The 25,788-nt window shown below is 40.5% G+C and overlaps 1 protein-coding gene across 1 annotated transcript in view; it reads right to left on the bottom strand.

Annotated features, from left to right (window-relative positions):
* Window positions 1-25,788, bottom strand: part of csmd1a (CUB and Sushi multiple domains 1a) — an 800,422-nt gene that overhangs the window by 410,296 nt on the left and 364,338 nt on the right. The window contains exons 6-8 of the mRNA XM_060924925.1: window positions 21,381-21,458; window positions 12,632-12,713; window positions 3,619-3,743 (exon numbers count right to left, since the gene is read on the bottom strand). Of these exons, the coding sequence (XP_060780908.1) occupies window positions 3,619-3,743; window positions 12,632-12,713; window positions 21,381-21,458 (285 nt within the window). The remainder of the gene's footprint in view (window positions 1-3,618; window positions 3,744-12,631; window positions 12,714-21,380; window positions 21,459-25,788) is intronic.

Below are 25,788 nucleotides of genomic sequence, written 5' to 3'. Positions count from 1 at the left end.
AATCGGGGTACAGGGTCGCAGGCAAGCTGGAGCCTATCCCAGCTGACTACGGGCGAAAGGTGGGGTACACCCTGGACAAGTCGCCAAGTCATCACAGGGCTGACACATAGACACAGACAACCATTCACACTCACACCTACGGTCAATTTAGAGTCACCAGTTAGCCTAATCTGCATGTCTTTGGACTGTGGGGGAAACCAGAGCACCCGGAGGAAACCCACGCGGACACGGGGAGAACATGCAAACTCCACACAGAAAGGCCCTCGTCGGCCACGGGGCTCGAACCCAGACCTTCTTGCTGTGAAGCGACAGCGCTAACCACTACACCACCGTGCTGCCCAGCAACCAATTCAACTTAGGAAAATGTGGAGTGGGGTTTCATGTGGGGGCTGGGGGGATATGTCATTTCCTGATGACTCTTATTTAAATTACTTCACAAGTAAACATGTGGCATTTATCTGTGTACTTACATACACACATAGCATTTGATTAGTAGCATTTTCATATCTACTGCTTGGTGACTTTTTTGTATGTATTCACTGGTACCTACCATAATAATTTATTGAAATTAATGCTTCATGCACAAACAACAACAACAACACCCAGTACACAGCTAGATACTATATTACGAACAGAATTGTCACCAACTTCCCCTCTCAGCGTGTGGCATCCAGTACCGTGAGAGCTGCTTTCACTTGTTCAGTTCTTCCTGTGTTTGCTTTTGTTATAATTTTGATCATGCTTTTGTTTTAGTTTTAGTCCCTATCTTATTATTGGTTAATTATCCTAATGTGTTCTGCTGTTCAGTGTTGCACATCGATTAGTTTGCCTATTTCCACCTTTTGTTCTTTTGTTTCACCATGAACATTTATTGAGTGCATTGTTCGTGCATTACTAAGCCTTGTTTAATTTGATTTTCTAAGTCTTGCTTTTTTTTTCTTGATTGATTCCCCTCGTTTAATGCTGCATTCCTGTTTTTTGACCCAAGCTATGGACATCGATTCTAATTATTATTTTGGATTGCCATAATAAATATCATGCTGAGTTTACGTGCTTGTGTCCTGCAAGCATTACAGTTAAAGTGTCACATCACTCACAGTACCAGTTAGAAGTTTGGACACACCTCCTCATTCTGAGTTTTTCGGGATTTTGACCATTTTTTACATTGTAGAACAATACTGAAGACATCAAAATTATGAAATAACATCTGGAACATATATGGAATTATGTGGTGAACAAAAAAATGTGTTAAAAAACAATATGTTTGATATTTTATTCTTCAAAGTAGCTAACGTTTACCCTGATGACGTTTTGCACACTAGAGCGGTGGCTACGATTATCGACACCTTAACGATCTTTTGGCCATTGAAAAAGTAGAAAAGACTTTCAATACGTAAACTGTGCATGAATAATTACTCAAACTTCCACTGGAAAAAAAAATCAGTTGATTCCTGATTACTTAGCATATCAGATCACATGACACCATTCCACAATTATCAACAGCTTTGTACACAGTTATCAACACCGTTCCACAATTATCGACATCCAGATGATTATTTATTTAAAAAAATAAAAATTAAAAAATTGGTATGTAGTATTAAAAAGCAAAACAGTTTTTATTTAAAATTTATTTTACATAGACATATTTAGTACAAAATATATTTCATATAAATATATGGATGTCGGTGTTTATGTAAATGAGGAAGTAATTCTAATGTTTGTAAACAAATTAACTGATAATATTTAACCTGTTAGAAAATATTTTTGTTCCACTTTCTACCCACTTTCTAAGTATTTTTATAGATCACATTTTGTTAATCATTCGTCGTTGTTTGTATTAATTTCTAGTTTTGTAGTTTACCAATAAATGTCAACAGGCAATTGACATTGTAACCACATGAACATCCAGGTCAAAGGTTGCATGTCATTCCTCGAACCAAAATATAAAATGTCTACTGATATTGTAATGCATGGTAGATATTTACAACAAACTGAAAAAAAAAAAGAAAAAAATCTGAATGGAATAGAAAAATCTGAATATTTCAAGCGTGTGATTTTTTTTAAATTTTTTAATGCTAGGAATTTAATTCTGATCTAATTCTATTTATTGCAATCGGATTCCAAATACCCTATAAGCATTCCATTCTGTTATGAATCAGAAAAAAATTATTATAAATCACAGTACTTATTTTTTTTTAAGTACTTCATCTACTTCAACAATGTTACACAAAGATCGATCCATAACAGTTGTAAAGTCCCTTAATTCCACAGGGTGTCGATAATGGTGGACACCGGTGAAAGTGATCATTATTATCGACACCTCACATGACTTCTCATGCACGCATTTAGATACAAAATGACGACTGTCAAATGAAAGAGTAAGAAACAAAGTAGGTTTCGACAAGGAGATCATGAAATATTGGTGAATTTGAGAAGTAAAAACATGTCCGTGATCTTTCCACCATGCTTACCTGCGATGAGAATGTCCGGGTTTTCCTCAAATTGCTGATCGTGCTAAAAAAAATTCCATCTCCGGTAACAAGCTGTCATCAGATGACAAGATCAAATGGCAAGGCGGGTCTTCTGGTTGATTAATAAACCAATAATAGTTGTTGTACCTGAAACTCACCTTTGTAAGATTTTGCTTTTTATTGGTAAATCTGAAAAGGTGTCGATAATTATGGACTGTCGATAATTGTAGCCGCTGCTCTATTGGTATTATCTTAACCAGCTTGATGAGGCAGTCACTTGGAATGCTTTTCAATTAACAGGTATGCCTCGTCAAAAGTTAATTAGTGCAATATCTTGCCTTGTTAATGCATTCGAGATCATCTCATCTCATTATCTGTAGGCGCTTTATCCTGTTCTACAGGGTCGCAGGCAAGCTGGAGCCTATCCCAGCCGACTACGGGCGAAAGGCGGGGTACACCCTGGACAAGTCGCCAGGTCATCACAGGGCTGACACATAGACACAGACAACCATTCACACTCACATTCACACCTACGGTCAATTTAGAGTCACCAGTTAACCTAACCTGCATGTCTTTGGACTGTGGGGGAAACCGGAGCACCCGGAGGAAACCCACGCGGACACGGGGAGAACATGCAAACTCCGCACAGAAAGGCCCTCGCCGGCCACGGGGCTCGAACCCGGACCTTCTTGCTGTGAGGCGACAGCGCTAACCACTACACCACCGTGCCGCCCGCCATTCGAGATCAAATAGCAAATAATAAAAATACAGTAAATAGCCCTTTTCCACAATTGTAGTAATCCATATTATATTGTCAAGAACTGCTCAACTAAGTAAAGAGAAATGGCATCCATCATTACTTTAAGACATGAAGAAGTGTTTTTAATTCATAAAAATAAAGAAAAGTCACTGAATTAGAAGGTGAGCCCAAACTTTTGACTGGTACTGTATGTAACAAGTGATTTTTAGCCATTTTGAAGCTAGCTGATACACTACGTACCTCTCTGATACCAAATGCTTCCAGAGCTAACTAAAACAATGGCTGGCACAGACTTTCTCCCCATTGGTATGCACTGCACATCTCACTTAACAGGATCTGACAGCATCTTTACAGAAAGTGTCTGCTCAGGGCTGCATTCACACTCACTTCGACAGATCGGCCTGTGGTCACTCCAGGCGGCCAGGGTCTCCGTCACTCTCTGGCAAGTGATGCTCTTTGATCCCTGCAGCACATAGCTGTCATCACAAGAGAACTGGATGCTGGCTCCAACACTAGAGTGGTTTTGGAGAGAAACAAGGAAAAAAAGAAAAGCAAACAAGCAAACAAACAAAAATTAGAAACTGACCTGCTACGCAAAGCACAGGGGTTAGTCTTTTATTTGTCGTAGAAATAAATAGGTTTACACAATTCAATTCACAAAGCACTTGCATCAGCAGCTGGGCCTTCACGTTCCAGTCAATAAACCTAGCTCACTTGTTCCCTCAATATTTTTATCTCAATAGTTCAGCAGGTTTCATTACAGCAGCATAAAAACATCCCAAGGTTGAGTCAGCTACCAAGAACTGTCTTTTTCCACATTTAGAAAAAAAATAATATCATATTTTACTCAAGTTGATGTTATTTGAAATTGAAATACAGTACATGCTTTTTTTTTTTAGCCTGTCTGAAAAATATCTAAATGCCTTATTCTACTTCAGTCTTCCTAACTGCCAGAAGTGGTGAGAATAATCTCAATACCATCTTGTGTATGTGCATAAACACAGCAAAATCACCTGCTACCCCCCCAAAAAAAAAGTCACACAGAGACATATGATGAGATTTACAATAAATCATACTGTTATACAGCCATTTCTCACTGTCCTCCAAAGCTTGAGATTATAGCTTCTCAATCTCTTCTACCTTGGTGAGTGTACATTATATTATATGATTTACAGTACTGTGTTAAAAGTCTGGGGCACACTATTTTTTTTTCCCTCATAGAAACTTTGTTATAGATTTCTATTTTATGACTTCTACATTATTGAGTCAGTACAAAAACATTTTAGAGTTCCAGATGTTCGTTTTCCAACACAAAATTAAATGTTACAGAAGAAAAAAGTTTGTATCGGAGCAGCATATTACATAAGAGAGCACTTTTCAGATTAAAAAAGAAATCATAATGAAGGCTACTGGGTTTTGGCGCAGTCAAAGTGTCCAGAAGAACTGTGGCTGGTTCTGTAAGATGCTCAGTAAAACCTACAGCTCATTTCATTATAAAACTGCACTCATAGGACCCGAGACTACTATTTATTTAGATATAAAGTTTTAAAGCAAAGGGTCGTCTCACACCAAATATTGACTTTGTTTAATTTATTATGGCTTACTGCTTACTGTTTATAGTATTTTTTTTTATGTTGAAACATTTCATTTCATCATTTTCAGCCATTTTTGGTTGACAGCATTTTTTTTTACATGTGCCTAAGACTTTTGCACAGTACTGTATATACAGGCCAAAATCGCTCACTCATTCACTACCCCCTACTCCCTATACAGTGGCATGGAAAAGTTTGGGCACCCTTACTGAAAATGTCTGTTACTGTGAATAGTTAAGTGAGCAGAAGATGAACTGATCACCAAAAGGCATAAAGGTAAAGACAATACATTTCTTTTCAGTGTTTTCTGCAAGATTTGTGTATTATTTTTGTTTTGTACAATTGGACAATTAAAAAAAGAAAAGGAACACCATGCGGAAGTTTGGGCACCCTAATACATTTGAGTTTTCAGGTAACTTTTACCAAGGTTCCAGACCTTAATTAGCTTATTGAGCTGTGGCTTGTTCAAATTCTTCGTTAGGAAAGGTCAGATAATGCAGATTTCAAAGCTGTATAAATTCTCAGACTCCTCAAACTTGTCCCTAAAATCAACAGCCGTGAGCTCCTCTAAGCAACTCCCTCGCATTCAGAATAATAAAATAATTGATGCTCACAAAGCAGGAGAAGGCTACAAGAACATAGCAAAGTGTTTTCAGGTAGCTGTTTCCTCAGATTGTAATGTTATTAAGAAATGGCAGTTAACAGAAACAGTGGAGATCAAGGTGAGGTCTGGAAGATGAAGAAGACTTTCTGAAAGAACTGCTCGTTGGATTTCTAGAAAGGCAAATAAAAACCCATTTGACTGCAAAAGACCTTCAGAAAGATCTAGCAGACCCTGGAGTGGTGGTGCACTGTTCTACTATGCAGCGACACCTGAACAAATATGACCTTCATGGGAGAGTCATCAGAAGAAAACTGTTCCTGCGTCCTAGCCACAAAATTCAGCGTCTGAAGTTTGCAAATGAACATCTAAATAAGCCTGATGCATTTTGGAAACAAGTCCTGTGGACTGATGAATTCAAAATAGAACTTTTTGGCCACAATGTGCAAAGGTATGTTTGGAGAAAAATGGGTGCCAAATTCCAGGAAAAGAACACCTCTCCAACGCATGGGTGTGGATCGATCATGCTTTGGGGTTGTGCTGCAGCCAGTGGCACAGGGCACATTTCATTGGTCGAGGGAAGCATGGATTCAAATAAATACCAGCAAACTCTGGAAGCAAACATCACACCATCTGTAAAAAAGTTGAAGTTAAAAAGAGGGCGGGTCCTACAATAAGACAATGATCCAAAACACACCTCAGAATCTACAATGGAATACCTCAAGAGGCACAAGCTGAAGATTTTGCCCTGGCCCTCACAGTCCCCTGACCTAAACATCATTGAAAATCTGTGGATAGATCTCAAAAGAGCAGTGCATGCAAGACAGCCCAAGAAACTTGTAGAACTGGAAGCCTTTTGCGAGGACGAGTGTGTGAAAATCCCCCAGGTAAGAACTGAAAGATTATTAGCTGACTACAAAAAGTGTTTACAAGCTGTGATATTTGCCAAAGGGGGTGTTACTAGGTACTAACCATGCAGGGTGCCCAAACTTTTGCTTCGGGCCCTTTTCCTTTTTTGTAATTTTGAAAATGTAAAAGATGAAAATTAAAAAATTGTTTTTGCTTAAAATATAAAGGGAATGAGTCATCTTTAACTTTATGCCTTTTGGAGATCATTTCATCTTCAAATTGCTTAACTGTTCACAGTAACAGCAATTTTGACCAGGGGTGCCCAAACTTTTGTATACCACTGTATAGGGAATTACTATATAGAGGACTATATAGTGAGCTCATTCGTAAAATGAAAAAAAAAAGCTTTCGGACACTTGTCTGTCGTGCTGGTATTTACGTCTTTACTGTCACACAATTAAAATGTGCCAGATCAGTTGGCTGGTGGGTTTTCAAAAATAATAAATATATGCATGTGTTTTTCTGATAAATACATATTATACTGAGCGTATTTACGACGTTAATCAATACAAAGTACCTGCATCTTTCTTTTTTTTTTTTTTAAATCAAGGCTGAATACTTTCTTCTTTGCTGCTGACTTTTATTAAATCAAATTTGAGGCTTTTAATTTGATTTCTTTCGGCGCAACCGCAATGCATGATGGGATTGGCTAGTGACCATCGGTTGTATACTACTTTTCGTGATGCATTGTGGGATACTTTGAGTGCACTATATAGGGTGTAAATAATCCTCACTAAGGTTTCGGACAGCACTACAAAATGGCATCCTCACTATATAGTGCCCTGCACAGTGAGTAGGGAGTGATTTCGGACACAGGGAGGGTGTTTCCTGGTGGTTAGGAGGGGTGAACCAAAACAATGTTGAATCTTAATGTGTTTATTTAATCTCAAAAAGGTGTTGTGGCTTGAGGGGTAGTTGTATTAGTCTAGGACCTGGCTTAGACATGTATGCACATAATTTAGGAGAGGATAACTCACCTGTTATAGGCTAATTTGACCCCAAGGAATAACTTGGGATGTGTGCCAAAATCACTATCCAGGGCAAACAGCCTGAAAATTACCAATCCAAGATGGCCACCGGGGCGGCACGGTGGTGTAGTGGTTAGCACTTTTGCCTCACAGCAAGAAGGTCCGGGTTCGAGCCCCGTGGCCGGCGAGGGCCTTTCTGTGTGGAGTTTGCATGTTCTCCCCGTGTCCGCGTGGGTTTCCTCCGGGTGCTCCGGTTTCCCCCACAGTCCAAAGACATGCAGGTTAGGTTAACTGGTGACTCTAAATTAACCGTAGGTGTGAATGTGAGTGTGAATGGTTGTCTGTGTCTATGTGTCAGCCCTGTGATGACCTGGCGACTTGTCCAGGGTGTACCCCGCCTTTCGCCCGTAGTCAGCTGGGATAGGCTCCAGCTTGCCTGCGACCCTGTAGAACAAGATAAAGCGGCTACAGATGATGAGATGAGATGAGATGAGATGAGATGAGATGAGATGAGATGAGATGAGATGAGATGAGATGGCCACCGGTATTACGGTATTATTATTGTGTTACTCTTCATGTTCCTGACCCTGGTTTATGTGACACAAACAGTAATAATGTGATGTTAAAAGCAGAGGTGGACAGTAACTAAGTACATTTACTTGCACACTGTACTTAAGTACACTTTTTGAGTACAACCCCGATTCCAAAAAAGTTGGGACAAAGTACAAATTGTAAATAAAAAGAGAATGCAATAATTTACAAATCCCAAAAAACTAATATTGTATTCACGATAGAACATAGACAACATATCAAATGTCGAAAGTGAGACATTTTGAAATTTCATGCCAAATATTGACTCATTTGAAATTTCATGACAGCAACACATCTCAAAAAAGTTGGGACGGGGCAATAAGAGGCTGGAAAAGTTAAAGGTACAAAAAAGGAACAGCTGGAGGACCAAATTGCAACTCATTAGGTCAATTGGCAATAGGTCATTAACATGACTGGGTATAAAAAGAGCATCTTGGAGTGGCAGCGGCTTTCAGAAGTAAAGGTGGGAAGAAGATCACCAATCCCCCTAATTCTGAGCCGACAAATAGTGGAGCAATATCAGAAAGGAGTTCGACAGTGTAAAATTGCAAAGAGTTTGAACATATCATCATCTACAGTGCATAATATCATCAAAAGATTCAGAGAATCTGGAAGAATCTCTGTGCGTAAGGGTCAAGGCCGGAAAACCATACTGGGTGCCCGTGATCTTCGGGCCCTTAGACGGCACTGCATCACATACAGGCATGCATTGGAATTGCATGTATTGGAAATCACAAAATGGGCTCAGGAATATTTCCAGAGAACATTATCTGTGAACACAATTCACTGTGCCATCCGCCGTTGCCAGCTAAAACTCTATAGTTCAAAGAAGAAGCCGTATCTAAACATGATCCAGAAGCGCAGACGTCTTCTCTGGGCCAAGGCTCATTTAAAATGGACTGTGGCAAAGTGGAAAACTGTTCTGTGGTCAGACAAATCAAAATTTGAAGTTCTTTATGGAAATCAGGGACGCCATGTCATTCGGACTAAAGAGGAGAAGGACAACCCAAGTTGTTATCAGCGCTCAGTTCAGAAGCCTGCATCTCTGATGGTATGGGGTTGCATTAGTGCGTGTGGCATGGGCAGCTTACACATCTGGAAAGACACCATCGATGCTGAAAGGTATATCCAGGTTCTAGAGCAACATATGCTCCCATCCAGACGACGTCTCTTTCAGGGAAGACCTTGCATTTTCCAACATGACAATGCCAAACCACATACTGCATCAATTACAGCATCATGGCTGCGTAGAAGAAGGGTCCGGGTACTGAACTGGCCAGCCTACAGTCCAGATCTTTCACCCATAGAAAACATTTGGCGCATCATAAAACGGAAGATACGACAAAAAAGACCTAAGACAGTTGAGCAACTAGAATCCTACATTAGACAAGAATGGGTTAACATTCCTATCCCTAAACTTGAGCAACTTGTCTCCTCAGTCCCCAGACGTTTACAGACTGTTGTAAAGAGAAAAGGGGATGTCTCACAGTGGGAAACATGGCCTTGTCCCAACTTTTTTGAGATGTGTTGTTGTCATGAAATTTAAAATCACCTATTTTTTCTCTTTAAATGATACATTTTCTCAGTTTAAATATTTGATATGTCATCTATGTTCTATTCTGAATAAAATATGGAATTTTGAAACTTCCACATCATTGCATTCCATTTTTATTTACAATTTTTACTTTGTCCCAACTTTTTTGGAATCGGGGTTGTATCTGTACTTGACTTGAGTATTTTTTTTTTTTGGACTAACTTCGGGCGGCACGGTGGTGTAGTGGTTAGCGTTGTCGCCTCACAGCAAGAAGGTCCGGATTCGAGCCCTGTGGCCGGCGAGGGCCTTTCTGTGCGGAGTTTGCATGTTGTCCGCATGTGTTTCCTCCGGGTGCTCTGGTTTCCCCCACAGTCCAAAGACATGCAGGTTAGGTTAACTGGTGACTCTAGTTTTACGGAAATCGAGGATGAACACATCTGTATAAGTTTGAAGTCTTCAGTAAAGATCCACAGTCTAAACCGTTCGCTATCTGTCTATTTTTTGATACATCGCTAGGGCAGAATAGTTCCATTCATTTCCTGGGAATATACTTTCAGAAAAGATGGTTTAGATGGTTGAATCAGTTTTCCTTGATGGTACAATAGCTCAATACATATTTGACAAGATGACTTGATCGTGAGTCTTTCTTGAGCGTAAGTAAAAATGATTTCTATGATTTGCATAAACTGCTGCATCGACAACTTATGCCCCCCTCCTGGAATTTATGCCCCTCCTTTGCCACCCTAAGGAAAAATCACTGAAGCTGCCACTGCTTGCTTTTGGGCAGTTATTAAGCTCGAGATATGGATCTGGGTTTTAAGCAGGTTAGATTGTCATTTTTATTTTCTGAGCAAGCTGCATTTACAGCTATTCCACTGTCCTCCTGATTAACATGCACATACATATGTGCACACACTGCCAGAGCTGGGTCAGAACACTACCATGCTGCTTTCTGGGGATGAGGAGGAGTGTTATAATAAAAAAAAAAGAGACACTGGCTCTTTTTCAGTTCAGTTGTGTTTCATTTTGTAACATTCTACCGGGTGTTTATTCTACAGGTTCTACAAGCTAGTCCGTAAATCCAGTCGATTGCTTCAGATGCATTAGGTTTTATAAACACTGTGGCAATAATACAACGATGCACTGACAGAAAATGTACTTTTAATACTTAAGTATTTTTAAAAGCAAATACTTCAGTACTTTAACTTAAGTAAAAATTTGACTGTACAACTTTCGCTTGTATCGTTGTAACATTTGACCAGCGGGATCTGTACTTTGACTTAAATAATGAAGTTGGGTACTTTGTCCACCTCTGGTTAAAAGTTGTATTGTTGGCTGTTAGAGAACTGAAGGCAATTTTTTTTTATTATCAAAATTCTATTTCTCATTTTATTAAATATAGGAATTCATTTTTGATCGCTATTTTGTCACTGCTATAGCATGTTATGAGTGTTTGAAATATGCTCTGTAATATATCAGTCCATATGTCAAAGCACTGGCCGTAAACGAGATTCTTCGAGACCTGTGCGAGACATCGTAGGACGGAAGTAAAACGTACAGCAGAAATCAACGTGACCGACATCTGCCAATGCTGTCAAAAGACGCACGCGCCCTCTTTCGAATGCTGATGTAATCAAGCCGGACGTTTGTTTTGTTTTGATAGCAATCAGGAAAGTTTGAAAAAAGTCAGCAGTAATCATCATTTAAATTCATTTTTGTGCAAGATTTCGTTTGGAAAACAGTTTTCAAAATGGCGGCACTGACACCTGGCTGACACTTGACGTTTCGAAGTCTTGCACAAGTCTCGTGAAGATCGCACGGATAAGCGACGCCTACCGTGGACCAAACGAACTAAATTCAACACGGCTAAAAACCGAATAGGCCGATAAGTATAATATTTAATTGCAATTAGTTGCCAATATGAGTCACGATATAAGGTTACTAAAACTGAAAACGTAATTGAATAACACGTTAATTAAGAAATAAAGCAAGTTTAAAAATGACTTCAGTTCCCCTTTAAACATTTAGGCTCTCAAGATATTCCTGCCTACTAAAGTGATAAGTTTTGTTTTGTATTTTTCACTTTAAGTTAGCATTCCATTGATCATAATAGTAATAGAAAATACAATTTCTTTATATTAATCAAATGCTTGCTTTCTTATACTCTCCTAAATTATGTGCATACGTCTCCTAATCCCATGATTTCATGTTTGAGGTAGGGTTATTCTGTTTTTCTCATGTTTTCTGTGAAACAGCAATTTTGGCCAATTTTTTTATTTTTTACCTTGCCCTTGACCATAGCTTATTCCCTTTTCCTTCAATCATGAAAATGATGTCACTAATGGATTCCCCATACCCAAAAACCCATAAAATGAGGTATTGCACATAATTCTGTGGTGAGTGTTTCAAAAATTTTTATTTTCAATATGGCTATCGACAGCTATCTTGGATTGGTAATTTTTGGCCTGTTCGCCCTGGATAGTGATTTTGGCACACATCCCAAGTTGTTCCTTGGGTTCAAACTAGCCTATAACAGTTGAGTTACGGTATCCTCTCCTAAATTATGTGCATCCAAATCTAACCCAGGTCCTGTACTATATGCAGCTATGTTTATCATATATTTAAAAAATTAGTCATTCACAGTAAAGCAGTGAAACATAGCAGCTAATTTTCTTATAAAAGTACACAAATTGTATCAGAGACTACTGACAGGTTTTTTTTTTTTTTAAATTAATGAATGCATTTTTTTTTTTAAAGCAAAGGATCGTCACACCAAACATTGATTTTGTTAGTCTTGGTTTATTGCTGTTTACTACTTTTTGTTGTATGTCGAATTTTTATGTAGAATTTCATTATTTTTCAAGGCATCGTTGCTTTATAGTATTTATTTGCACAATTCTACGACTTGTACAGCAGCCTTTTTTTTTTTCCTTACTCATGGGAGGAAAATGGTTCCAAGTTGAGGACTATTGGGCCCTACTGTGACTTGAGTAGCACTAATAGGACCTGAGTTCCAGAAAGGGATCATCTCCCAGTGGAGCTCGAGACCTATTCAGCAGCTTTGACTTATGTCCTCAGCAGTGACGATGGAGGATCAAACTACATAATGTCAAACAGCAGGGCTGCCTCTAATTACAACCGTGCCATGAAACTCCCATTACACAGGACAAGTGCAGCAGATAAGAGGAGCAGAGAGAGCACCCACTGGAAGCTGGAGCCAATTCGTTTCCCGTTCTCTGGAATTCCTGGATCCGGACAAATGTCTGCAGTCAATCCTCCTTGGCTTACTGTGTGAAAGAAAGAAAAAGAACATGTTATGTATAAAGAGGAAAAACACGACAAAACAAAATCAACTCATGCAATTTGGCAAGGTAATCAAATATTAAGAATTTGAAACATAAGCCAGCATTTTGAAAATAATACATGATAGTCAGAGCAAAGATGAGCAGCTTAATGTGTTTAGCAGGGCCAAGAAAAAGTATTAATATTAGTCATCCATGGCATTTTCATGGTTTAAAGAAGGAAAGAAAAAAAAATCATGCAAAATCATGTCTTCATGTTCGAACAAGATCAGGGCTATTAGTTTTAATCAAAGCTAAATTTCACTCTATTGGTCTATAAAATCAACCTCGAAAAGGATGTCGCAGTGTAAGCCCAACTGTACCCGCTCCTGACTTCTTAAATTTGTTCTTAAATTAAATGTTTCATTTGGGAAACGTGAACGTGTCACACCACCTGTTAGAGTGACAGAATGGGGACTTTTGCATAGAGCCAGAAGCATACGATTATGAGGGGCAGAGAAAAAAAAATCATGATGATTTTCAAATAGACTTGCAGAAGGACCTCAAAAAAACCAAACAAACAAAAAAAAAACCAGAGCAGTCTGCAGAAATAGTGCTCCTTTAGGCTGAAGAAAGGTGTCTCGGCGTACTTTTGTGGATGAAATACCTATTCTTTCTGTGGTGACAGGGGATTGAGTGATCAGAGGCTCAAGGCTATTTCCATAAAGAAAGAAAGAGAGAGAGAGAGAGAGAGAGAGAATGGGGAAAAGCTTATGTGCGCAAAAATGAATGTGTTAGGGAGAGAAATGGAGAGATTTAGAGAGAAAGAAGTGAAAAAGAGAAAAGGTCATAGCCCACGTTCATCACATTCTCCAGCTCTCCTGAGCCTCAGCATGTTTGTGTTCGCACTGCAGACACTACATCACTCTGTGGCATTGCCCAGGTTCATTTACTGGTCAAAATCACATGAGGTCATCTCTCAGATTCTACTTCAGGCATAGAGCGTGCAAACGGCCCTCCCCTCCTTCCCCCCTTCTCGCTCTCCTTCTATAGTGATTGGAATTAAATACCATAGCATCTTCGATTTAAAAAAGAAATTTTAAAGCGCCACCCTTTAAATCCAAAACATTTCATATGACGAGTCCAAATTTCAATTACATTTAATTTCATGCAAGAGCAAACAACTTTTTTTTGGGTGCTATAACAAGAGATGCTTCATCATTCCGGACTCTTTAAACTTATAGTGGAGGAAAGGCCTGCCCTCGGGTCATCGGTATATACTAAATGCTCCACCAATTTTGTAGTAAATTGGCTGATAGCCCGGGGATACGATGTCAAAAGACACTATAAGTGAGGATATATCTTAAATATATGTCACAGTTATGACCAGTGTTATTATCAGTCGACTAACCCTCAGCTTATATCCACAGCTTCTAAGGCAAGAATAAGCACATACGCGTTCACACCCAAACCATACGCACAGTCCGATTCATCTGCCCAAGTCAAGCCTGAATCACACACCACTGATCAAATTCCTGGGGTTATGGCAGCATCTGAGTATCATAACTTGGTCAAATCTCATCTCATTATCTCTAGCCGCTTTATCCTTCTACAGGGTCGCAGGCAAGCTGGAGCCTATCCCAGCTGACTACGGGCGAAAGGCGGGGTACACCCTGGACAAGTTGCCAGGTCATCACAGGGCTGACACATAGACACAGACAACCATTCACACTCACATTCACACCTACGGTCAATTTAGAGTCACCAGTTAACCTAACCTGCATGTCTTTGGACTGTGGGGGAAACCGGAGCACCCGGAGGAAACCCACGCGGACACGGGGAGAACATGCAAACTCCTCACAGAAAGGCCCTTGCCAGCCCCGGGGCTCGAACCCAGGACCTTCTTGCTGTGAGGCGACAGCGCTAACCACTACACCACCGTGCCGCCTTGGTCAAATCTCAAGTCACCAATCAGAGATTTGGGATCAAGTTCATAAGTGAATACAAATATAAGCTTCAAAATAGAATACAGAAGGTGCATTGTTCATTTTTTTTTTTTTTAATCTGGATCAGACTAAGGTTGTGCATAACACTGAGATCCTGTGGGATGCAAGTGTGTGTGTGTTTTTTTTTTCCCCATTCACAATCAATCAGATATAAAGTTAATAGCAGTGAGAGAGAAAAGTCAGACATGAACCTTGCAGGACAAAGAAAGACCGCATTCATTAACATCTTTACAAGGTTTATTCATTCATCCTTAGTAGACGCTTGATCAGGGTCAAGGAGGTTTAAATTAAGCGACTAGTTCGTTTATATTTTAGGAAATAGAACTAAGTAATGTCATGGGGAGGTGAAAACAAAATAATAAAGCGGGGAAAAAAGAAATTTTTAACTCGACTGATGTAGTTGAGGGCGGCACGGTGGTGTAGTGGTTAGCACTGTTCCCTCACAGCAAGAAGGTTCTGGGTTCGAGCCCAGTGGCTGACGAGGGCCTTTCTGTGTGGAGTTTGCATGTTCTCCCTGTATCTGTATGCAGGCCCGCCGACAGGGGGGGACAAACGGGTATGTTGTCCCGGGCCCAGGAATGGGGAGGGCCCAGAACTGGGCTCTCATGAAGTTGCGATTAAATTATTTTATTTCATTTCAAAATGTGTTGATTTGGGGGAGAAATGTGCTAAATTTGCATTCAATAAATGATTTCTAGATCTTTTGCCTTTATTGTCTTTGAAAAAGGCGTCAGTAACCCCCTACCACCCCTAATGCAAAAATGGTTTGGTCTGACTCTGATTAAGGGGAAAAAAATGACATCGTTCGATCATAGCGCTTCGACAATCAGCGTGCGTGCCATTTGCCAACATGCACAAGTCAGGAGCACAGAAAAGAAAAGAGAAAAAGAGAGGAAGAAACCAAGAGACTCAGGGGCTCACTGCATAAATATTTTAAAAAAGATTGGGATGATGCAGCAGGTACTAGCAAAGGCAGTGGGGCAGCTGAGCCAGGTAAGACACAGCCAACTTTTTCCAGCCCCGTAAAGTAACCCCAACCAAGGCACGCGCGGCACGCAATTCATGTTACAAACGAGGGGAGAGCAAGTCACACTGAACACCATATCAAACGCACAGGGCATTGAATCATTTCATAACCACAACGGCTTAATAACATTGTGTTTCATATATCTGATTGAAGCTAAGAATATTCACATTAGCCCGCAATCATATCCCGCCGTTTCTCGAGCGGTGTGTTCTTCTCTGCTTTTCACACTGGACAGTACGCACGCACAGTATACTATGTTCGCCCCCAGCCCTGCCCGAAATCCCCCGTCCATCGCTGCTCCTTCCAGAGCACCCCAATCGCGTGATTATAGTAGACTATCCACGAGTTTAGGAAGGCATTGCGGGGGCTGTCGCATGCAGGCTTGGGGCGTAACGGAATACATTTAATGGCGTTCGGTTAAAGGATACAAAATAACAGTAACCGCTTATTCCGTTACAGTACAGGGGGGAAAGATTCAGTGAAATTGGGGATTACTTCACAGGATCACAATGTGTGTGAGGTTGCTGGTTTTGGGCTTTTTTTTTTTTGTTAAAATGTTAAAACTGTAAAAATGTTGAAATGCTAAAATGAAATGGTTGTTGACCAGTTGAATGGTTTTTGAATACCTGTCATTTAAGGGTTGGAGTGAGTAGAGTCTGGGATAAGAGAGGTGTGTGTGTGTGTGTGTGTGGGTTGGCCCGGGGGGCCCATTCAGAGCATTTTGTCCCGGGCCCAGCCAAAGCTGTCAGCGGCCCTGTCTGTATGGGTTTCCTCCGGGTGCTCCCGTTTCCCCCACAGTCTAAAGACATGCAGGTTAGACTAATTGATGGCTCTAAATTGACCATAGGTGTGAATGTGAGGTGGGGTTTACATTAGACCGTATCAGCGGATCATCAGATTAACGTTTTTAAAACGATTAACATGCACACAGCAACACCAATACATGATTCGCGTGCACACAGCAACGCCAATACACGGATACGCTCGGCTCCGCAGGCATCCTGCGCTCCAAATCACTCCGCCCTGAACAGCGAGTGCCCTCTGGAGGGTGCGCACTCCGGCCCTGCGCAGCTCACAGAGTGCGCGAGTGAAGTGCACGAGCAGTGATTCGGGACTGAGCCGCTGTGTGTGTGATCCCAGCGCATATCACTTACCACTTGCAAGTGGAAGGATGGCAAGCCTAAAGACAATCATAACTACACAATGGGCAGTATTTGCATCAGTATTTGCAGTATTTTCATACTTTTATACTCTTTAATGAAAGGTGATACAAGGCGGAAGTCCGCGCCGTTTTTCAGCAGTCGCGTCACATGACCAACGCCAGCGAATCAGGAAGGTGGATGTCACAGTGACGTTGTCCAATGACGACGCCAGCTAGAGCTCAGCACAGTGTATCCGCGTATTCTCAATGTTTACACAGCACCGGACCAGACACGATCTGGATTGAATACGTGGACCCTGGCGGATTCCCGTTTCCCGGCGTTTCCAGGCGTTTTAATGTAAACGGACAGTGCATCCGCGAAGAAAACGAGACAGATACGGTCTAATGTAAACTTGGCCTGAGTGTGAATGGTTGTTGGTCTCTGTGTGTCAGCCCTGTGATGATCTGACAACTGGTCTAGGGTGTACCCCGCCTCTCACCCATAGTCAGTTGGGATAGGCTCCAGCTTACCCGTGACCCTGCAGGATAAGCGGTTATGGATGATGGATGGATGTAGTCGAGTTTGAGGAACTGTCAGAATCAGACTTCTGACATTTCTACCTCTGGGCTGTTCCCAGTGTTTTCTAGGGCATAGTTGTATGGTTAATAATACAATTGCAAAAAAAAAAGTTAATAATAATAACAATAATGATGGGGGGGCAATCATTCCAATTTATGCCACACCCACTTCAGGTTTAAATCCAAATAGCATATACAGTACTGTGCAAAAGTCTTAGGCACATGTAAAGAAATGCTGGAGACCAAAAATGGCTTAACAATAATGAAATTAAATGTTTCGACATAAAAAAACAATGTGATAAACAGTAATCAGTAAGCCATAGTAAATGAAACAAAATCAATATTTGGTGTGAAACGATCCTTTGCTTTAAAAAAAAATACTAGTTTGAGGTACAGTGAGTGCAGTTTTATACGGAAATGAGCTGTAGGTTTTACTGAGCGTCTTCCAGAACCAGCCACAGTTCTTCTGGACACTTTGACTGTCACACTTGCTTCTTAATTTTGCCCCAAACCCAGCAGCCTTCATTATGTTTACTTTTTTTAATCTGAAAAGTGCTCTTATGTAATATGCTGCTCAGATACGGACATTTTTTTTTCCTGTAACATTAAATTTTGTGCTGGAAAACAAACAACAGGAACTCTAAAATGTTTTGTACTGACCTGATAATGTAGAAGTCATAAAATAGAAATCTATAACAAAGTTTGTATGAAAAGAAAAATAGTGTACCTAAGGTGGGGTTTACATTAGACCGTATCAGCGGATCATCAGATTAACGTTTTTAAAACGATTAGCGTGCACACAGCAACGCCAATACACGATTCGCGTGCACACAGCAACGCCAATACACGGATATGCTCGGCTCCGCAGGCATCCTGCGCTCCAAATCACTCCGCCCTGAACAGCGAGTGCCCTCTGGAGGGTGCGCACTCCGGCCCTGCGCAGCTCACAGAACGTGCGAGTGAAGTGCACGAGCAGTGATTCGGGACTGAGCCGCTGTGTGTGTGAGCCTAGGGCATATTGGGCATGCACGTCATTTACCATTTGCAAGTGGAAGGATGGCAAGCCTAAAGACAATCATAACTACACAATGGGCAGTATTTGCATCAATATTTGCAGTATTTTCATACTTTTATACTCTTTAATGAAAGGTGATACAAGGCGGAAGTCCGCGCCGTTTTTCAGCAGTCGTGTCACATGACCAATGCCAGCGTATCAGGAAGGTGGATGTCACAGTGACGTTGTCCAATGATGATGCCAGCTAGAGCTCAGCACAGTGCATCCGCGTATTCTCAATGTTTACACAGCACCGGAGCTGACACGATCTGGATTGAATATGTGGACCCTGGCGGATTCCCGTTTCCCGGCGTTTCCAGGCGTTTTAATGTAAACGGACAGTGCATCCGCGAAGAAAACGAGACAGATACGGTCTAATGTAAACTTGGCCTAAGACTTTTGCACAGTATTGTATGTATAGATATACAGTGGTGCTTGAAAGTTTGTGAACCCTTTAGAATTTTCTATATTTCTGCATAAATATGACCTAAAACATCATCAGATTTTCACACAAGTCCTAAAAGTAGATAAAGAGAACCCAGTTAAACAAATGAGACAAAAATATTATACTTGGTCATTTATTTATTGAGGAAAATGATCCAATATTACATACCTGTGAGTGGCAAAAGTATGTGAACCTCTAGGATTAGCAGTTAATTTGAAGGTGAAATTCGAGTCAGGTGTTTTCAATCAATGGGATGACAATCAGGTGTGAGTGGGCACCCTGTTTTATTTAAAGAACAGGGATCTATCAAAGTCTGATCTTCACAACACATGTTTGTGGAAGTGTATCATGGCACGAACAAAGGAGATTTCTGAGGACCTCAGAAAAAGCATTGTCGATGCTCATCAGGCTGGAAAAGGTTACAAAACCATCTCTAAAGAGTTTGGACTCCACCAATCCACAGTCAGACGGATTGTGTACAAATGGAGGGAATTCAAGACCACTGTTACCCTCCCCAGGAGTGGTCGACCAACAAAGATCACTCCAAGAGCAAGGTGTGTAATAGTCGGTGAGGTCACAAAGGAGCCCAGGGTAACTTCTAAGCAACTGAAGGCCTCTCTCACAACGGCTAAGGTTAATGTTCATGAGCCCATCATCAGGAGACCACTGAACAACAATAGTGTGCATGGCAGGGTTGCAAGGAGAAAGCCACTGCTCTCCAAAAAGAACATTGCTGCTCATCTGCAGTTTGCTAAAGATCACATGGACAAGCCAGAGGGCTATTGGAAAAATGTTTTGTGGACAGATGAGACCACAATAGAACTTTTTGGTTTAAATGAGAAGTGTTATGTTTGGAGAAAGGAAAACACTGCATTCCAGCATAAGAACCTTATGCCATCTGTGAAACATGGTGGTGGTAGTATCATGGTTTGGGCCTGTTTTGCTGCATCTGGGCCAGGACAGCTTGCCATCATTGATGGAACAATGAATTCTGAATTATACCAGCGAATTCTAAAGGAAAATGTCAGGACATCTGTCCATGAACTGAATCTCAAGAGAAGGTGGGTCATCCAGCAAGACAATGACCCTAAGCGCACAAGTCATTCTACCAAAGAATGGTTAAAGAAGAACAAAGTTAATGTTTTGGAATGGCCAAGTCAAAGTCCTGACCTTAATCCAATCGAAATGCTGTGGAAGGACCTGAAGCAAGCAGTTCATGTGAGGAAACCCACCAACATCCCAGAGTTGAAGCTGTTCTGCACGGAGGAACGGGCTAAAATTCCTTTAAGCCGGTGTGCAGGACTGATCAACAGTTACCGGAAACGTTTAGTTGCAGTTATTGCTGCACAAGGGGGTCACACCAGATACTGAAAGCAAAGGTTCACATACTTTTGCCACTCGCAGATATGTAATATTGGATCATTTTCCTCAATAAATAAATGACCAAGTATAATATTTTTGTCTCATTTGTTTAACTGGGTTCTCTTTATCTACTTTTAGGACTTGTGTGAAAATCTGATGATGTTTTAGGTCCTATTTATGCAGAAATATAGAAAATTCTAAAGGGTTCACAAACTTTCAAGCACCACTGTACTCAGTATCATTGCCTCCACAAGTTCAGTTATTTAAACTGTAAACTAAGTCAGACTTAAATTGAGTCCAAGACTCGCCGGCTGAATGTCTGTCTGTCTGTCTAAGAGAAGGCCAGAGGATTTGCACGTATTGAATATTTATCACATAATGAACATGTATAGTCTTCCCCTCAGCAGGCATCCAAGCTCCAGCTTGTATGCAGAAGATATACCGTATAATGCACACCCTGTGAAACACATTGTATTCTGCTTTACACTATTACAGTTTGTGCTCAGGAAAACTCCACGCACTTGTTGTTTGCATGCGTATGTATTCTACAGATAAAGCAGAGGAGAAATTTATTGGTGTCAGGAGCCTTTTTGTTTGTTTAATTGCTACAAAGCCTGCTAAACGAAGCTGATAATCACAAATATTATTGATACAGGATAGTTTGATGTTGTGTAATCTGGTAATTAAGGATTTGAGGTTTTGTCAGATGTCATTTGGATAAATTTGGTTTGACTAATTGGAAAAAAGCTTTCAAGATGCTGAGGTCTAATTGCTTTATATTTCTGCCTTTGACTGTGTCTTGAAATCTGTGTATATTTCCTGTCTTACAAGGAACACACTTCAGCTTCACATCCACTCTGTAACTTCACTGCTCTGAACTCATTTGGATGAACACATTAACCCAGACTGACAGATTTCTGAAATTCGCAACTATTTCCGTTCCACTTTAGCCGTGTTTTTTTTTTTTTTAATGAATTATTTACTTATGAAGTCTTCATTGTTGAACTCTTCCTGTCTTATTATCCAAGTGAGGTCAAAGTGAATTAAAAGTGGACTTACAGACTGCATTTTTGTGGTTTGTGTCCTTATTCGGAAGCATTTTCACCCCTCTGGACTTCAGCTCGATGGCCTTCTTCACTGTAGAGAGAATAGGACAATGATGAAATGTAGTAGTAATAATAATAATAATAATAATAATAATAATGCTAGGAGCAAAGTGTTTCGTGTAACATGGTGGCACGGTAGCTTCAGGCAAACTTATCATTATTAGCAATCTGATCAGAAGTGCTTTTTTAACCCTCATGTTCTGAATGTCCCATCAGCACCAGCATGCTATTGCTTATGTTTTTGTTTTGATTTGATCTGACTAGCCCATTATGTCTATAACATAAAACATTTAAATCATATTGGCTGGCTTTTTTTTCATGGTATATTATGGCCCTTTTCCACTACCCTTTTTCAGCTCACTTCAGCCCGACACGGCTCGCGTTTTGACTACCTCAGAGCAGCACGACTCAGCTCGCTTCAGCCTTACTCAGCACCCAAAACTCGCACGGTTTTGGAGTGAGGCTGAAGCGAGCCAAACCGAGCCGAGTGGGGCTAGGGGCGTGAGGAGACGCTCTCCTGTGCACTGATTGGTGAGGAGGAGTGTCCTCACATGCCCACACACGCCCCGTGAGCACGCTGGGATCTGTAAACACCGTAAACCCGGAAGAAGAATAATTACGAATTACGAGAATTATGAAGCCTTATGCGCCTCGCCTCATCTATACGCTCTTGCCAGTATCTGTTGGCGTTGTCGGTGACAACAAGCCACAGCACCAAGACCAGCAACACTAACGACTCCATGTTTATTGTTTACTATCCGGGTCGTGAGACTACCGCTTAAAAGGTCACTGATGTCACTGTTTGCGCTGCCTAACGACATCACGTGACGTCCACCCACTTTCGCTAACTCCACCCAATGTGTCCACCCACTTCCAGCCAGCACGGTTCAGCGCGGTTGTAGTCAAAATGCAACTCCAACAGCCCCACTCAGCTCAACTCAGCCCAACTCAGCACGGCACGGCTCAGCCCAACTCAGCCGCGTTGGTAGTGGAAAAGCGGCATTAGATATATTCCATTCAGCTAGCATGATATTGAACGAGTCGAAGATAAGTTCAATACCATGCTAGCTGAATGGAATATATCTGATATACCATGAAAAAAAACCCCGCCAGCCAATATTATTATTATTATTATTATTATTATTATTATTATTATTATTATTATATATACACACACTCTCTTCATATCAGCATTCTCGAAGGCCAATGCTAGCTTATATGCGACTCAGTGCTGTTAGTGCAGTTACCTTCCAGCCGGTGTTCAGCAACAGTGTTTGCGAAGACCAACGCTAGCACAGTCAAGCCAGTGCTACTGAGAGCTCCTAGCACAGGCTAACGACTGAGAAACTAAGATTTCTGTCTCCAGACTCTTCTTCCACACATGCTCACCACAGTATTTTTCACTCAGACTTAAGTATTCATTTCCCTATGCAATTTACTTTGTTACTTTTAAAATCAACATTGACAACTACACACAACGGAGCTACTTGGCAGCCAGAATTCTCTCAAAATCGGAGTTATACTATGAAAAAAAAAAGCCAGCCAATATTATTACACATACACATTCAATGGAACAATTATAGATTTTACAAAAAGTTAAGAACAGGGTTTAGAAATTGTCACAGTCACTCGCTAGTTTGGAAATTTCATGTGTAATACCTATCTTATGGCATTTTCAGTGCACTGCTTACAGTTTACTATGGGTGCCACCACTGAACACAGAAATGCTTCTGCGCATCAGAAAACTCTCTCACTGAATATTTGCATCAGCTCCGACGTGTGACGTCATGTTGTCTTGACAGCCATGCAAAATCTTAAACCATATTCAACGCTCATTCTTCATTGGGTAGAGTCATGTAATACATGTAGGATAAGCAATATGCTAGCAATATTGCATGTTATCGAACCAAATAAACGAAACCCACTAGAAGGGAATAGAACACATGCTTTTATTCCATCAAAAAAGTGTCTTGTATGTATAATAATTTTCAATACCGTATTCATTATCAAACACTTATTCAAATTCATCAATGCATCATGATGGCACAGATCCTTGCACGATAATATTTTCATTATTTATACGCATGATACTATATTTTCATTATGCCCACTAAAATCGTACAACCCCGATTCCAAAAAAGCTGGGACAAAGTACAAATTGTAAATAAAAACGGAATGCAATGATGTGGAAGTTTCAAAATTCCATATTTTATTCAGAATAGAACATAGATGACATATCAAATGTTTAAACTGAGAAAATGTATCATTTAAAGAGAAAAATTAGGTGATTTTAAATTTCATGACAACAACACATCTCAAAAAAGTTGGGACAAGGCCATGTTTCCCACTGTGAGACATCCCCTTTTCTCTTTACAACAGTCTGTAAACGTCTGGGGACTGAGGAGACAAGTTGCTCAAGTTTAGGGATAGGAATGTTAACCCATTCTTGTCTAATGTAGGATTCTACACTGTAAAAAAAATATTTGTTGTTTTAACTTAAAAAAGTTAGTGCAAGGGCTGCCTTAAAATTTTGAGTTCACTGGAATTCACATAGTAAGTTAAATTGTTGTGAACTTACTATATTAATTTCAGTGAACTCAAAATTTTAAGGCAGCCCTTAAGGCAACCCTTGCACTAACTTTTTTAAGTTAAAACAACAAATCATTTTTCACAGTGTAGTTGCTCAACTGTCTTAGGTCTTTTTTGTCATATCTTCCGTTTTATGATGAGCCAAATGTTTTCTATGGGTGAAAGATCTGGACTGCAGGCTGGCCAGTTCAGTACCCGGACCCTTCTTCTACGCAGCCATGATGCTGTAATTGCTGCAGTATGTGGTTTGGCATTGTCTTGTTGGAAAATGCAAGGTCTTCCCTGAAAGAGACGTCATCTGGATGGGAGCATATGTTGCTCTAGAACCTGGATATACCTTTCAGCATTGATGGTGTCTTTCCAGATGTGTAAGCTGCCCATGCCACATGCACTAATGCAACCCCATACCATCAGAGATGCAGGCTTCTGAACTGAGCGCTGATAACAACTTGGGTCGTCCTTCTCCTCTTTAGTCCGAATGACACGGCGTCTCTGATTTCCATAAAGAACTTCAAATTTTGATTCGTCTGACCACAGAACAGTTTTCCACTTTGCCACAGTCCATTTTAAATGAGCCTTGGCCCAGAGAAGACGTCTGCGCTTCTGGATCATGTTTAGATACGGCTTCTTCTTTGAACTATAGAGTTTTAGCCGGCAATGGCGGATGGCATGGTGAATTGTGTTCACAGATAATGTTCTCTGGAAATATTCCCGAGCCCATTTTATGATTTCCAATACAGAAGCATGCCTGTATGTGATGCAGTGCCGTCTAAGGGCCCGAAGATCACGGGCACCCAGTATGGTTTTCCGGCCTTGACCCTTACGCACAGAGATTCTTCCAGATTCTCTGAATCTTTTGATGATATTATGCACTGTAGATGATGATATGTTCAAACTCTTTGCAATTTTACACTGTCAAACTCCTTTCTGATATTGCTCCACTATTTGTCGGTGCAGAATTAGGGGGATTGGTGATCCTCTTCCCATCTTTACTTCTGAGAGCCGCTGCCACTCCAAGATGCTCTTTTTATACCCAGTCATGTTAATGACCTATTGCCAGTTTTCCTAATGAGTTGCAATTTGGTCCTCCAGCTGTTCCTTTTTTGTACCTTTAACTTTTCCAGCCTCTTATTGCCCCGTCCCAACTTTTTTGAGATGTGTTGCTGTCATGAAATTTCAAAATGTCTCACTTTCGACATTTGATATGTTGCCTATGTTCTATTGTGAATACAATATCAGTTTTTGAGATTTGTAAATTATTGCATTCCATTTTTATTTATAATTTGTACTTTGTCCCAACTTTTTTGGAATCAGGGTTGTAAAAGAGACTCAATGTTATTGCTATTTTTTTCGATAAAAATACCAGAGCCTGGAAATCTGAATTTAAAATCTGTAATGGATGATGAGAGCAAAGCACGTCATATGAACAAAGCATTTGCCCGAGTGAGTAACATACCTTTTGATATCATGGACGTAAAAGCAAATTTGGCTGGAAATGTCATGAAACTGCTATTTGTGTTTGTATGAAACTAATTTGAGCTTCAAGGCCACTGAGGAGTTCCAAGCTTGTAATTATTTTGGGTGGGAAGCCAATGATGAGCCAAAAATCATGAGGTAAATTTGTGTTTTTGTCATTTTCTCACTGTATGACATGACTCCATCTGTGGGCTTTAATGGAATTAAAATGTGGACTAATGAGAAACCAGTAGGCTAAAGCAATGTTCTTCTAAAATAAATTATGATGCTACAGTCACATAACACAGTAACCCACT

Source organism: Neoarius graeffei, chromosome 7 (genome assembly GCF_027579695.1).
Source record: "Neoarius graeffei isolate fNeoGra1 chromosome 7, fNeoGra1.pri, whole genome shotgun sequence".
In the NCBI taxonomy this organism is placed as follows: Eukaryota; Metazoa; Chordata; class Actinopteri; order Siluriformes; family Ariidae; genus Neoarius; species Neoarius graeffei.
Note: the sequence above shows the minus strand (reverse complement) of the source record. Positions and strands in the feature narration are given on the sequence as shown.